Genomic DNA, 15,669 nt, shown 5'->3' with positions numbered 1-15,669 from the left:
TTGCCACAGTCGGCATCCTTGCTTGCATCCTGTGGACCACTCTCTGAGTCTCGGGGAAACATGGAGGTTTCCGTGGAGGCTCCTCTTGTGACCCACCCCCCCCAGGAGCAGATGTTGAGGCTCCTCTTGTGACCCACCCCCCCAGGAGCAGATGTTGGGGCATCAGCAATGGCAAATGTGGCAGGGTACACTTGAGAGTCACTTTTAGTAACAGCCACCATTTACTCCTCAGTATGTGTGGCAGCACAGTAATTTTACATCCCTGCGATGGGGATGTTCCTGCAGGAAACCTGGACTCCACAAGGTTAAGCAATGTACTAATTAGTGCAGAGCAGAGATCCAGACCCAAACAGAAATATCTGCTTTCAGGGCTCGATCAGGGGCTCAGGGCTTCTTCGGTGCTGATTCCTCACCAGCCAGGGATGGTCCTTTCCCCCAGTGAGCTCACGTGCTCTGTGGCAGGCATGGGTCGCCTTCCGCGGGGTCACCCAGAGCCCCATTGCCTTCAGCAGAGTTTTCCCCAGCTCTGTGTTCAGCGAGACGTGCGTTTTCGCTTGCCTTTGTCATTCCCTCAAACGGCTCTAGACCTCAGCTTTCTGAGTCTCCAGAAAGGGAGGAGTTGGCTGCCAAGCATTTCTAACCACCCTCTATCTTTTTTTTTTTTTAAATAAATCCCCAAATAAATAACTGCTTGGGATTTGGGGACACCCAGCACTGGAACCTGATTCTTGAAAATGATCGCGATATCCCAGTGCATCCCTGGAGAACGCATCGCAGAGGACTTGTGGGCGGTTGCCTCAAGGAGCAGGCTCTACCTGCAGAGAAAGCCAAGAAAGTAGATTTATGTGCAATCATAACCTGGACCATCTGCAGGAAGAGACTGTCCACAACCCGGTACAATGGGTGAGGGGAACGGGAAGAGGGTAATTTATACTTAGGGGCATCTTATCACCATTTCCTTTCAATGTCATTGTCTCCCCCGTATTTGCCACTGTTTCTCACCAGAGTGTTAACAGCAGCAGCATTTGGGGTGGGTGGAACTTCCTGTCCTTGGAGGATGCGAGGACCCCCAAGCGTCTAATGTCTAAGGTATTCCCTCCCTCATTCATTGTGGAAACCGAAAAACCTGCCTCTGCACCTTTCCTAACACCCCTGAGGTTGCCACCCTCAGTCCTACCCACCCCACGTGGATCCTAAGCACAGTCATGGGGAGAAGTCTGCATCTGGGACAGCAGGGAGGTTGGCCTTAAATTGCCTTGCTATGCCATTTGGTTTCTGAGGGCCAAATTAGCAACAGAAATGTTCCCTGTGTTTTCACCTTTAATCAGTTGGCAAGTCTAGGGACGTATTTTTAAACATTTGTTAGGGGTAAGCCATGGAGCTTTCCCTTCTGGAAATAGAACCAAAGTCATCTTGTTCTTCTGCCTGATCTAGGTGTTGGTACGTTCCCAGGGTTTCATCTGTTCACTCTTAACCCCCTCCCAGTGGGTAGTGTCATCTTTGCCTTTGACTTCAACTGTTGACACGTACTGAGGACTTTCCAACCCTCCCTCCACCCCTCATCTCCTTCTAGAAGCCCACACCTGCGTGTCCATAGATTTTTTTTTTTAATTTATTTATTTGTGGCTGTATTGGGTCTTCGTTGCTGCACGCAGGCTTTCTCTAGTTGCGGTGAGCAGGGGCTACTCTTTGTTGCAGTGCACGGGCTTCTCATTCCTGTGGCTTCTCTTGTTGCTCTAGGCTCTAGGCGTGCAGGCTTCAGTAGTTGTGGCACGCGGGCTCAGTAGTTGTGGCTCGCGGGCCCTAGAGCACAGTCTTAGTACTTGTGGCACATGGGCTTAGTTGCTCTGCCGCATGTGGGATCTTCCCGGACCAGGGCTCGAACCCTTGTCCCCTGCATTGGCAGGTGGGTTCTTAACCACTGCACCACCAGGGAAGCCCATGTCCATAGATCTTCTGATCTCCATCTGATGATTCACAAACTTGATGTGTTTAAAAGTCTATTCTTCATCTTCCTCTCTAGTCTGTTCTTCCCTAGTGAATGCATGACTCTTTCCAATCACGGAAATCAGAAATTTGGAAAAAAAGAAAAAAAAAGTCATCGTGTTGACCAGCTCGGGACAGCAGAGGGTGGGCCGGAGGAAACTGAGAGAAGATTTTGATCCTTTGAGCAGGGGGCTGACTTCGGGGAAGTGAGACCCTTGCAGCCAGCACATCTGGGCAGGTGCGGGGAGAGGGCGGCTGAGCTGGGGCTTGTGAGGGTAGGAAGAACACAGTCCATCTTCCTCTCTGATCCAGTTCAGCAGGAGATGATTTGGGGGTAGTGGCATGTTGGGGCCCCAGGTACTGTCTGGGAGAGCCCCCAATACACATCTCTCCCCAACTGCGTGTCCAGTGCCTTCCACATTCGGGGCTTGAAATCAGCCGTGGTGGTGGTATTTCCACCACAGGAATCAGCAAACACTACAGATCAGGCCTTTCCCACCCCCGCCCCAAGCCCCCTGCAATGAGCTGGTTTTCCAGCACACCATTGCTACGGGGTCTCTGGAGGCTCCCACAATTCCACCTTGCATTGTAGGCACCATCTTCTTATAAAGGGGAGCTGCACCCTCTACTGTCCCCGGCTCACCCCCACTACTAAACAAAGCCCCCTCCGGCCCTCCAAACCTGCCCAAGACCTGTGTTGTTACTTAGCCAAACCACTTCTCCTTCTCCTAGAGAAAGGAGGGGTGCGTGTTGTGACAGGCGGGGATGGCTTGCACTTAGATTTTGCGTTGGCATCCATTTTTACTATCACTGCAAGGTCCATTCTCATCTGATTTTAAAATACTACTTTCAAGGGGGTTTGGGGAGTTGGCTTATTTTTATTTTGTTTGATTGTCCCTCTAATCAGCTTTTCTGTAAACTGATATTAAAAGTAGTTGCTTTTCCTAAGCCTGAGACTAGACAGTGAAGAAACATGCCCAGGAATATTTTGAAAAATAGGACAAAGTTGGGAGTTTGCCCAGAATTTAAAATTCACCACAAGTAAACTGCATTTGCATAATTAAGAGTTGCTGCTCCCATCCTGCTGGGTCTAATTGCATCCTGCCACGTGTGGAAAGCCATGTCATCTCTCCATGCTCTTATCTGTCTTTCCCAGATTGGAGATGGTCCTCCCTGTCAATCTGCTGACGTTTAGTTACCTTTGCAGATGAGAAAGTGAAAGCTAAATTGCCAGGGGGCAAAAGGTGCTGGAAGAAAGGAAACTAGAAACCCAAATTAACCAGGCCTTCAAAAAGCAATGCAGTTTCCAAATAATACTCGTTTAAAAGATAGTCACAGTATCTACTATAGGCCAAGAACTGTTCTAGGCCCCAAAGAGACCACAGCGAACAAAAGAGGCAAGACCAGCCAATAAACAAATAAGAAAATGCCAGATAGGTCAGGGGGTGGCAAACAATGGTCATAGAGCCAAAACCAGCCCATCGCCTGTTTTTGTAAATATAGTTTTATGGGAGCACAGCTACACCCCTCCATTTACTCCTGTCTCTGGCTGGTTTCTAGACACGCACGTGGCAGTCACAACAGAGACCACCTGGTGCTTTACAGAAAGGTTTGCTGCCCCCTGGTGTAAGTGTAGGGGATTCAAATGGGCTGAAATGAGAGAAAGTAAGGGGATGGCAGGTGGTGGCTGCTTTCCACTTACGGGTGTGGGGATGCCTCTCTGATGGTGACATTTAAACCAACACCCAAAGGCAAGAAAGAGGAGCCAACCGGAGGAAGGGCTGGGAGAAGGCAGAGGGAATGAGTGAAAAGGGCCTGAGGCGGTAAAGAGTCAGGTGCGTTCTAGGAAATAGATCGAAAAGGAGGGGCTGATGGGGTTAGCAGCAGAGTCTGAGTGCGGTCTTTGGAGCAGAAAATGATGCCCGAGGAGATCTGATCTGAAAGATAGGCCCAGCTTTACAGATCTTGGTAAGGTGATTGGGTATTGGTCCAAGTGCGTTAAGTAAGTAGGTTAGGAATTTCCCTCTGCTCAGACCGGGAGACCAGATAGAAGGTGGTCTTGGCAGCCAGGTGAGATAGGACAGCTGCTTGGACCAGAGCTGTCCAGGCTCGGTTACTTTGGGAGCTTTGGGCAAGAATACAAATGGGAGCTCGCTTTCCTGTGTAAATATTTAAAGTATATAGTTAAAGCTAACGGGGAAACATGTGCTCTAGCCTCCCACTCTCACAGACGCACCTTTGGGAGCACCTGGAAGCCCAGCTTCTGGTTTAGGATTCTGATTCCTCGGGGTTCACTGCTGCTTCCCCCCAGCTTCCCAGCCCGCTTGCAAGAGGCCTCACCACGTCCCAGCCACATCTGCCAGCCTTTGGGGGAGAGGGGGACAGGACACGAGAATATTTCAACGCATGAGCCAAGACTTGGGTAACAAAGAACCCTCCACTCCCTCGGGCAGTGTCCCTGCTCATGCTTCCCCGGCCCAGCCAGTGAGGACCTGACCAGCCCAGGCACAGGGAGGGTCTTAGGGCTTCTGTTAAATATAGACCACGGATGGACTTCAGTGCTCCCCCTCCAAAGAAATCGATATCCTATCACCTTCTAGAGCTAGCCAAGAGCACACTCCGTACCTTCCTCTGCCCCTGTCCGCATCAAAACCATAGTCTGCCTTGGAGAGCACACACTCAGGCTGATGCAAGCTGCCTTCCCGGGGACCCCGGTCTGGATGCGTCCCTGCTGCGACATCTAGTGGTGAAAAGTGGAAACGCATCACCCACCAGGAGGGAAGAGATTTCAGAAACTTCTGTCTCAGGTTGCTATATCAAATTCAGTTGTGTTCAGATTCTCCAAAGTTCTTAGTGAGCACGAAGAGGGGTCATCCCCGAGGACGAGGTTAAATTTCCTTAGACAGGAAATCTCGAGTATATCTTGCTTTTCCTTGCCTTTCAAGATAATGGTGGATTCTGTCAGTCTTGATGGAGAGAAGTTTCCTGGCTCATCTTCCCAAGGGCAAGGTGAAGGGTGAATGAGTCCATCCCAGCCCAGGCCAGCAGGTCCTGGTGGAAGGGGAAAGGAAGGGCCAGGAGATGTGCAAAGGCCCTGGGCAGAGGGCAGGAACGTGGGATGGCTTGCAACCCCTGTACCCCTTTCTTTGGCCTGCGAATTATTTTTCTCATCTGCCCGCCATTCACCTCCACTTGAAAGGTGAGAATGCACGTGTGTTCGTATGATCGTCTGGAATTGAGGACATTGTAAAAGCCGAGCTGTCAGTCCAGTGAAGCAGTATTTTCTCGGACAAAAGATTTCCTGAGGACAGTTATTATTGGGGAAACAACATGTGAGCTAGTGATGGGTTCTGAGATGAGCACAGCCCCTCCAGATGAAGGCTCAATCTGCAATTTCATAAAAAAAAAAAAAAAACAAACTTGAAGCCTCCCTGGGGCTCCCCGAGGACGTGGAGCCTGTTAACACGGGCCAGCAATCCAACTCATTTGCTTAGGAAAAATGAGGTGCCAAAATGTGCCCTTTGTCCATGCAAATCCAGAGCAGGGGGGCCCCTTCTCATTCTACTTGCCTTTATCGTAGCAATGACTTATAAATCTTACTTTAAATCGGGACCCTGCACTAACTGGGAAGTGTCTTCTGAGTGGGACAAACTGGAAATGGCCCTCCTTGGATATTCACAGTGCTTGTAACTCAAGACATCCCCACTTTGAGATTCTGCTCTCGATCTGCAAATCCTTGTTTACCGCTCCCTGCTCCCCAGTCCCCTTCTGAGAAACCCACCACCTCCCTTTCACTGACAGCAGTGGTAGAAAAGAGACCTGGTGGTGAGTTCTGTCTTTGCCTTGGGCAAGTGTCTTGGCCCCTCTGAGCCTTGGTTTCCACATCTGAAACAGAGAACGACCACATTAACCACAAAGGTTTCTTTGAGGTTTAATAAGGGATGTGAGTGAAAAGACAGCATAAGCTGGAAGATACAAATGTGGAAGTTACTCCTGCAGACAGGAAATGCATCTGTCACAACTCCTCCGTTCGTGAAAGAATAATTCATGACCCCTCCAGGGGTACTGCAGTGGGCGTGTAGCAGAGGAAAGAGACTGGCTCAACCCCAACTTCAGCAAAGACAAGTGGGGATTTATAGCCAAGGAGCAAGGGTGGGGGGAGGTCAGTGGGTGGAAAATTGCTAAGAGGAAACCCAAAGGCTGGGAGGCTTCTTGCTGGATTGAGTGCTTTAGATTCTTTTATGAGATGGTCAGCCGGTTGTGGCCACAAGAGGAGACAGAGGGGAGGCTCAGGGCAAAACATAGCTTTTTATATCATAGGTCCCAGAGAGACAGGGGTTAGAGCATTGCCACAGAGCTCAGACTCAAGCCAGGGGCAAGCTGCGAGCCCCCGGGGCAAGCTGCGAGCCCCCGTGGCAAGTGCCTTTGCTAGGGATCAGGGTGGTACATGAGGAAAGGCAGGGGGAGCGGGGGGCAGTGTCACTGGTGCGTTTGAATGTCACGGGGTCACCCTTGGGAGGGTAGGAAGGGGAACTTATGGCTGAGGCCACCTTGCAGACGGGTGCACCTGGGCCGGCACTCACAGCCTGTTTGCGGGGATGTTGAGGCAGCGGGAAAATAGGAAGTTTTAAAGGTTATAATAGTCATCAGGATTCTTGCTGAAGGCGCGCCAGGGTGATCAGGTATCAAGGTTGGGCATGAAGAATTTGCTCAGATATCAGGGGTGGGGGATTTTCTGTAAACGTGACCCTGCAGGATTCTTGTTTAACCTGGACTAACCAGACCAAGGTCACAGCCCACTGTCACTGGCTTCTCGTCCCTCTTGCCTCCATTTCTGGGGCTGACCCGGGAAGCAGACAAACAGATCGCCAGCCGCTGCCGGCCCGCCACTGCCCTGCGTGGAGTGGGGAGGAGTGAACGGGGCTCTCAGGCTCAGGCGGCGCTGAGCAAAGTGGAGACATACCGTCTGTCAGCTGCGTAGGGCAAGCCCACTTTGGTTCAGAGCTGCTGCTGGAAGCACGCAGGGTAGCACCTGTGTCCATCGGGTCCCTCGGTGCAAGTCTGCTCAGAGAGGAAGGGCCTGCGGGGACTCGTGCAGAAAGGGCAGAAGTGCCCTCAGTCCTTCACACAGGACAGACATGTTGGCCAAACTCACAGTGCCAGGACCAGGAAGGCACGAAACAGAAGAGAGCAGCGAGCGATTCACTGCGCAGTGCGTCCAGACCTAATGACGGGACTGAAGCAGTGCCTTTGCACTGTGTCGGGAGAAGCAGATACTGGCTTCACACAAAGGAGCTGGGCGTGTTAGGTGGCTGTGGGTCATGAAATAGGCGGAGAAGTTTTTAATTTATTCGGTGAGGTACTCCTAGCGGAAGGGGATGCTTCTAGTTCAGACACTCAGCGTGAGGTGGGTGGAGGTGTAGCGGGTCCTGACTTAGAGGGAAGATAATGGGCTGGTTTCGGAGATTAAATTAGAATGAGAGATGGTAGATTTCTTTCAGGGGGTCATGGGCTCATCGGCAGCAGTAGATGGCATGGGGGAGAATGCCAGCACCCGATTTCTTCATGCCTGCTCAGCAACACCCCAGTGAGTCACTGTCTCAGGATAGAACTTTTCAGCTTCTGTGCTGACTTGGGTAATAATTCAGGGAAATTGTGGGCAAGATATCCCAGCTTTTTCCACCCAATGCAGTGCTTGAGGTTAGAAAAAGAAACCAGATCACTGTCCCAACCATGGTTTCCAATCCTAGCCGACCCAATACTTTATAATGTACATATTGTGTTGCCCCTTTACTCTCCCAAAATAAAATTCAAAGGTAACAATGTACCTACACAGGTAATTTTAAAAGATCAATAGAGGGACTTCCCTGGTGGTCCAGTGGTTAAGACTCACGTGCTCCCGATGCACGGGGCCCAGGTTCGACCCCTGGTTGGGGAACTAGATCCCGCGTGCCACAACTAAGAGCCCGTGTGCCGCAACTGAAGATCCCACATGCCACAACTAAGACCTGGCACAGCCAAATAAATAAATATTTTAAAAATACAAATAAAATAAAAGATCAATAGAGTGCCCTAACGATAATATAACAAAGACATCGAAGGAATATATATAGTATAATAGAATGTGTATGTAAATGCGGAGCACAGGCAAAGAGGAGACATTGTGAAATTGGCAGATACTTGGACCCATCTGCAGAATCACTGAATGTAACACCTACAGACGCCACGGATGTGGGAGGGATGGCAACTCAAATACAGCAGCAACAGGCTGACGTTTCAGAAGTGGGGATCACAGCTCCTGAAAGATTAGGAAAAAAACCCATGTATATGTAATTCCACCAGCGTATAAAATAGTTGCGTTCTTGGGAAAGTCACTATGTATTAAACCAAGCCCTCCCAAAACCCTCTGGGAGGGTCATAGGTAAAATGCAATTAAGTCCTAAGCTCAGATGATCATAAACAAGGTTTTTCTCTTATATAAATGCTCAGCAGACACTCAGAAGTCAGGCCGACTCAAGAGAATGCTTACCGCTCAGGACATTGTATGTACACGTCAGTACCCCTAGCACCCACCTACCCACCGCCAGCAGTATCCCCCAACACTGAGAACTAAAGCTGCTACCGTCCATTTCCAAAATGCCAGCTAGGGGACAGTGTTGCCCCTGCTGAGAAAGAGGGGTCAGAGTTTACCAAGAGAAAATGGGGGTAGGAACTCAGGAGAGCCGTGTTTGTTATTGAGCACGCTCCCGTCCTTGGTCGTTGGTGGAAAAAGTAACGGTGGCTCAGCTGGAAGAGATCAGCAGTAAATCAGCGCCTCCCAGGATTTGGGTCTGGAAGCAGTGGTCCGGCCAGGTCTGAGGTCACACTGAAAGGGAAAGGCAGACACTTGCCTCCGAAACGCTCTTGCGTGGGTCACCCCCTGAGTACATCATTGACACAACACCTCTTTATCGGGCATCCTACCTGTGCCAGGTGCTGGGGATGCCGTCTAACCCCTCAAGGTCTGGCCCTTGAGTCTAAAGGAGAAGAGTGTCACATGATTACCCTACAGTCTAGTGGGGTGACGATGGAGAGCCACACGTGCGCTTGAGCCTGCCTGTGAGGAAACCTCCTGGAGAGGCCACAGCAAGATAGGTCTCCTGAGATGCGTGGAAGTTAACAAGCTAAAGCAAAGGGGATCTTCGTGGGTAGGGGAGAAGGGCTCAACCTCAGGCTGCAAGCCACAGCTCTGACAGGCTGTTATTACTGGGTTAGGAGCTGGGAAGCGGGCCGGGTGTGTGAGTCTGGGATGGAGCCAGGGTGTCATGATCAATGCCCCCCGCCACGTAGCCCTTGAGGTGGGTTCTCTGGGGGCACAGAGCACCTCAGCAACACCATCCCTTCAAAAGCACCCATGTTATATTTGATGTCACACTGTTCGCATGTCTGTGTCCCCCCAAAACTGCAGATCTGGGGTGGGTGTAGACCTTCCCGTTCCAGCACACGGGAGGTCCTCCATAAATGTTTGATGATGAATGTGTGAATCTAGGGCTGTGGAGACCCCTGCTTCTCCCCTGTAGGGCTGAGAAAGAAGAAAGCGGAAAGGTTGTCATGGCCCCCAGGCCCCTCCCCAGCATTTAGCTTTGTACCACGTGATGCCCTTCTTCTCATCATCTCGTACCTTCAGAGCGTCGTAAAGGAACAAGACCCCTCCACCGAGAAGGAGGAGGTGACCTGACCAGTCTAACGGGGCTGACCCCGTTTCACTTTTAAATGGACCACTTGGCAGGAGTTGCTCCATGCAATTCATTGTGCATCAAAATGCAATGGAGGAAGGCAAATCCACTGAGACAGAGCACATCGGTGGTTGCCAACAGCCGGGCAGAGAGGGGCCTGGGAAGTGGCTGCTCGTGGGCACAGAGTTTCCTTGTGGGGGGATGAAAACACTCTGGGACCAGATCGCAGTGATGGTTGTACAACATTGTACACGCACCAAAAGCCTCTGAATGGTTCATTTTAAAATGGTGAATTGTATGTTTATTTTACATTTAAATTTTTTTAATGCGGTGGGGACAGAACAGACTGTATCTGCCACCTGGGTAGAAATTGCAGGTTGGGGTACAAACTTCCAGTTATAAGTTAAATAAGTCTTGGGGATGTAACGTACAGCATGGTGACTGTACCGCACATCTGAAAGTTGATGAGAATAGATCTTTAAAATTCTCATCACAAGGAAAAAAATTGTTACTATGTGTGGTGATGGATGGTAACTAGACTTACTGTGGTGATAAATTTCACAATATATACAGACATCAAATCATTTACATTGTACACCTGAAACTAATATAACGTTATAGGTCACTTATAACCTCAATTTTTTTAAAAAGGCAAAGAAAACTCGCAGACCGGAAGGATGCAGCAGCGGTCCTGAGCCGTGGGAATCAGCGTGTGCCTTTTCCTCCGGGCTGCGCTTCTCCTGTGACTAACAGTCCCTCTCTCATCTATATTCAGGACACGCACCGAGGACTCTTCATCCAGCAACTGAGACCCACACAGAACCTGCAGCCGAGAATCAAGCTGAAGCTATTTGGCCACTCGGGGTCTGGGAAGACCACCCTGGTGGAATCTCTCAAGTGTGGGCTGCTGAGAAGCTTCTTCCGAAGACGCCGGCCCCGGCTGTCCTCCACCAACTCCACCCGGTTCCCACCCTCACCCCTGGCCTCCAAGCCGGCAGGTAGGCACCGCACCAGCCCCTGTCTCTCCACTGGGTACTTCCAAGGTCAAGGTCTGGGAGGAGGTGTGGCTTTGTTTGGAGCACTTGGCCTGAGGCTGACCGGTTCCCGCTGCCTTGGTGGCTTCCAGGTGTGGTCCTCCCGGCTCTTGGCCAGTGAGCGCACCCTGCCCCGGTGCTAGCGAGGAAAGGGCCACACTGAAATCACGGTCCGCAATCACGAACGTGCAAAATGGCACAGTCGTGTTCTGCTCGGGGACTCTGCCCTTGAAGACACAAAGAGCTTGTTTGGACTGACATAGGTTCAAGGTTGCACGGATGGAATATCAGCCCGCAGGACGGGTCCTCACCCCTTATGCTTTCTTCTTGGAATGCTGCGGGCACATCCAGGAATGTGAGAGCACAGAGCCACAAAACTGGGTGCACGGGGAAGCCCGTCCTCGTGTATCTGGAAGTGGGGTGGTGACTTTGAAAGGCTCCTTTATGGCTCTTCGGTTAGCCCGTCTGTTCACCTGGACCCTAGTCAGGAAGACGATTTTGCCATCTGCCTCCACCTCCCACAGACGCGATTATCAACGGGTTCACACCCGGAACTCCAGGGTGGCCTGTCCCTCCCCAGGGAGAAACACCTGCAGTGAGCAAGAGGAAGTGGTGCAGTCTGGGGTGTCATTTTTCCTAAACCCACCCTTTTAGAGTGAGGAAATGAAGGTTTTCAAAGGTAAGAATAGAGACCTTCAGAGAGTTTCCTAAACAATGTCAGTGTTGAAACTCTGTGCCTCAGACTCACTTTCTGTACATATTACGAAGGTGTCATATCTGCTCCCTAGGATGAAAACAAATGTTTTAAAGTTTGTGTTTCTATGTCATTTCTGTCTCCGTGAGGAAGGATGTCTGGGCAGCATTAGCTGGAGTGAGGGACAGCTGACCAAGATCTGCACGCCCCTTTCAACTTCTCCCCTCCGAACACAGCAATAGAATTGAAACTAGGGGGAGAAGTGTAACCAAAATGGATATACAATTAGAATGATTACAATATTGCTAACACGTGTTGCTAATGCGTACTGAGTACTAACGACGTGCCAGGAGCTGGGCAGAATGTGGTACGTGTGACACCTCATTTAATCCACGTGACAGACTTATTGGCATTTTTACCACCCTTTTGCTGAAGCCTTGAGGGGTCAAGTAGACTGCCCGGAGTCACACAGCTGGCGATTCAGGAAGTGTCTGGCTTCTGAGCCAGGGCTTATTCATGATACTTATAACTCCGTCTGCCTTGGGGCATATATGTGCTCATGTTTTCCATTTTCCACTGTAATTTTGCTCAATTTCAGTATGTAAGATAGGTCTACCCCTTCTCAGAAGCCGATAGTTTTCCAGGTTTCATGATTAAGTTGAGCCTCTAATGTGTGGGCCAGACCAGTATTGCTTCAAGGTTCAAAGTGAGCTTCTCTAGCAGTTCCTCGTGTCACCCCTAGAGGGAACCAGCTCTCTCCTGCTGTGGGTTAAGGTCACTCCAGTCTGACTCTGGCGGGGCGGGGGGCGGCAGGGGGCCAGAGAGACAGAGACAAAGAGCAGAGACAGAGAAAGACAAAGAGATGAGAGCTATCCAGATCTGTGACCTGGAATTTTTATAAGTCGTATTGGATATGAATTTATACCTCGGGAGCCCATGGGCTAACCTGAAGCAGCCACATATCAAGTGACATCTGGGTTCCCCCGGAGGGAGAACGGCTCAACCCTCACCCCTCAGAAGTAATGTCTCCATTCATCTTCCTTCTGGTCAATTTCCCACATCTGGAAGAATCCAGAAGTAGATTCTTGATAAAATGCAGCTCAGGATGGCTGCATTATCAGCAAATCTCACTGTGTCCTTCAGCCAGGGCTTAGAGAGACTTGGGTCATGGGGCTGCCTGACACAAGATTCTCTCGAGGACAACAGGTGCTCTGGACCAGGAGAACCTCCCCCACTACACTCAGCAGAGAGAAAAGTAACTCGAGGCGCTGGGAAATAAGGTCAGAGGTCAGCAGCCTGGTGAGCTGCAGCGTTGTGTAGTGTGAGGGGAAGGAGAAACATTGAATTAGCTTCCAACGTTTAAAAGTCAAGATGTCTGGACTTCCCTGATGGCACAGTGGTTAAGAACCCGCCTGCCAATGCAGGGGACACGGGTTCGAGCCCTGGTCCGGGAAGATCCCACATGCCGCGGAGCAACTAAGCCCTTATGCCACAACTACTGAGCCTGCGCTCTAGACCCCGTGAGCCACAACTACGGAGCCCTCGAGCCTAGAGCCCGTGTTCCTCAACAAGAGAAGCCACTGCAATGAGAAGCCCGCGTGCAGCAACGAAGACCCAATGCAGCCAAAAATAAATAAATAAATAAAATCAAGAGGTCTCACCTAAAAAGTTGGCTATTTGGTTTCTTGTAACAAGTTGGTAGCTCTGGCCACACTGGATTCACATTTCCGCCTGGAGCCGGTTAGTGGAGAGGAGCGGCTACCCCATGTAGAGGGGCCCTGGCTCTGCCTTTCACCCTGTCTCACACAGCGCCCTAACTCCAGGCGGGAGAGCTCAGGAGCAGACCCCTCCACGCCCGTGTCCGAAGGTTTGCCCTGTGGCAGAAATGACATTTCAGGAGTGCATTGGAGTGTGTGACCCCTGGACTAAGGTCACACCTAGTTCATCCCAGAGCTGTCTGGCCAGAGCCAGGCAGCCTCCCGCAGGGCCTGGGCAAGGACGGAAGAGGCCCGCGCTGCTTCATGCCCAGGTGGCTGGTCTGCTCCAAGGGGGTGGGTGAAGTTTCTATCCAGACAACCCCTGCAGGTGACAAGATTCGTCCTCAGTTAATTCTAGTCCTGCCTGACGCTGGGAAGAGCCAGGAGGCTGTGTCTGCAGGAGGCTCCGGAGCAGGCACTCCTCCTGCCCTGCCCTGCCCAGCGGGAGGCGAGCACACCCTGGGCTGAGGGAGCGCAGCCGCCTGCATGGCCTGGACCCCGCCAGTCCTCGACTGGGCCTGGCCCTAACAAAACAGCAGAAGGGAGTCCTGGGAAAAGCAGCATAGCGCAAATAGGAAGCGGCAGGAGGGCCACCTGCGGGAGACCCAGCCAGAGGCATCTGGCAGGTCCTAGGGGCCTCGTGTGCCGTAGGGGAATGGACGGAGCAGCGTTTCTTTGTTAGGCACTTGAGGAAAGCCTACTCCGGAGTGTGGCCTCCAGGGAAGGAGGTCCGTCTCCAGAAACAGCAGCATTGTCCCTTCACAGTGGCACTGCTAGTGCCTGGGAGCCATGCTCTGCTGTGTCCCAGGCCAGAGCTCTGGATGCCCCTGACCTCTGCTAGAATGGTCAGGCCTTCTTCCTTTCCCTGGGAGAGGTGCCCACGTGGGCACATTTCCATCACTCAGGCAGCAGGAAGGTCATTTGCCTTTAGAAACTTGGCTTTGCATTGCACTGGAGGCTAAAGGCTGAGCCACCAGCCAGGAGACAGGATGGGGTGGTGTGGGGACCTGGGGGCAGCCGCTCACGGCACGTGGCTACCACGCATACACTGCCTTTGTGGCCACAGCTGCTGCACTGTGGTTCTGCGGTAGGAAGGAAACCCCCGGTGCCAGTGGAGGAGCACGCAGCCAGGAAGATCACTGCAGGAGGCTGTTGCCTGCTCACCAGAGAGGAGCGTTTGCAGGAAGTCTCTTCTGACCTGGGTGCAAAAGCGGCTTCTCCCTCGGGGCCTGCCACTTTTTACCACTAGGGGTCAGTGGTTAGCAAAAAAGTTTTCCTCCTATGATTTTAATGTTTCCCTGTGAAATTGTTATTTTAATAATACCGTATACAAACTCTGTCCTAACCTTTCATCCTCCCAACAAAAACTGTCCGTGAGGTGCCGGAGTGCCTGTCATTTACCGAATCCATTCTGGTCTCCCTCGGCAAGCCCCAGCCCACAGTGCCACTAAGACAAAGCTTATTCCCAACAGGGGTCGTCCCCAGGTTTCCACGCACAGGGAAATGGACAAACCCATTCTTGTGAAGTCGCATGGCTTTTCTCAGACTTGGACTAAAAATCTCTAAAGAAATACACTAAAATGTCCATCACATTGGCCTAGAGAGTTGAGTCATTTTGTTTTCTAATTTGCACTTCTGTTTGCCAAGTTTTCTACTTTTATAACCCGGGGCAGTGGGGAGCTCCAGTTTTCTCCTCCTCCCTGCCAACCCCTTGGATATTCCCATTGTCCTGTCCTCAGTCTGAAGTCTTTGGTCTTTGAACAAGGGTTACCTTTGTGTTTGGATCACCAAGTTTAAAAGTCAGGTGGCTCAGGTGAAATGGTCATTTCTTTAGTCTCTTGCAGTGACTGTCACTATTAACTCTGAACCAAAGGTACGAACTATATGGTGCGATTCGGTTCACTGAGCCCCTCCCTGATGCACTCATGGAGCCTCCCCCTGTGCCCACCCAAGTTCTAGCCCTGAAGCGGAGAGGCCAGGTCTGCCTTCACAGTGCTGTCGGGGGTCTGTTGCGAGAGACGGGCAAAAAGCCGGAAGGAGGTCAGGACCAAGGGCACACAGGGCACCGCTCCTGGCCGAGGGGACCCAAATGTGTTATTCAGCTGATTCCCCTGCCCCACAAAGTTCTACCATTATTATTTATGTAAAATTTTAAAAACTGATTCTTTTTATTTACTAAAAGACATAGGTTTGAAAGTGAAATCGCTAATGTCCTTACCATAAATGGAAAACCCATGTCACTACTACCAATAAATAAAAATAAATGCAATGAACAGCAATGTGATTAAAATCTAGCTATATACTGTTGCCCACTCCCTCTTTTTTTTTTTTCTAGAAAGAGGAAGAACATGCTTCCATCTTTTTCTTTTTTTTTTTTTTTTAATTGGGATATAGTTTTTTACACTCCCTCTTTACTAAAAGGGAAGATTAGCAAGGATTGAAGCCATGCTAAAAACTTAATGTCACGCATTGAGACTTGCTAC

At 50.8% G+C, this 15,669-nt stretch overlaps 1 protein-coding gene across 4 annotated transcripts in view; it reads left to right on the top strand.

Annotated features, from left to right (window-relative positions):
* The window catches only part of DAPK1 (death associated protein kinase 1), a 209,652-nt gene that overhangs the window by 173,158 nt on the left and 20,825 nt on the right, over positions 1-15,669 (top strand). For all 4 annotated transcript variants that reach the window (XM_033411366.2, XM_049710899.1, XM_033411367.2 and 1 more), the window contains exon 20: positions 10,477-10,699. In XM_033411366.2, coding sequence (XP_033267257.1) covers positions 10,477-10,699 — 223 coding nt within the window. The remainder of the gene's footprint in view (positions 1-10,476; positions 10,700-15,669) is intronic.

Source organism: Orcinus orca, chromosome 6, assembly GCF_937001465.1.
Source record: "Orcinus orca chromosome 6, mOrcOrc1.1, whole genome shotgun sequence".
Lineage (NCBI taxonomy): Eukaryota > Metazoa > Chordata > Mammalia > Artiodactyla > Delphinidae > Orcinus > Orcinus orca.
This window is presented reverse-complemented; position numbering and strand designations above follow the sequence as displayed.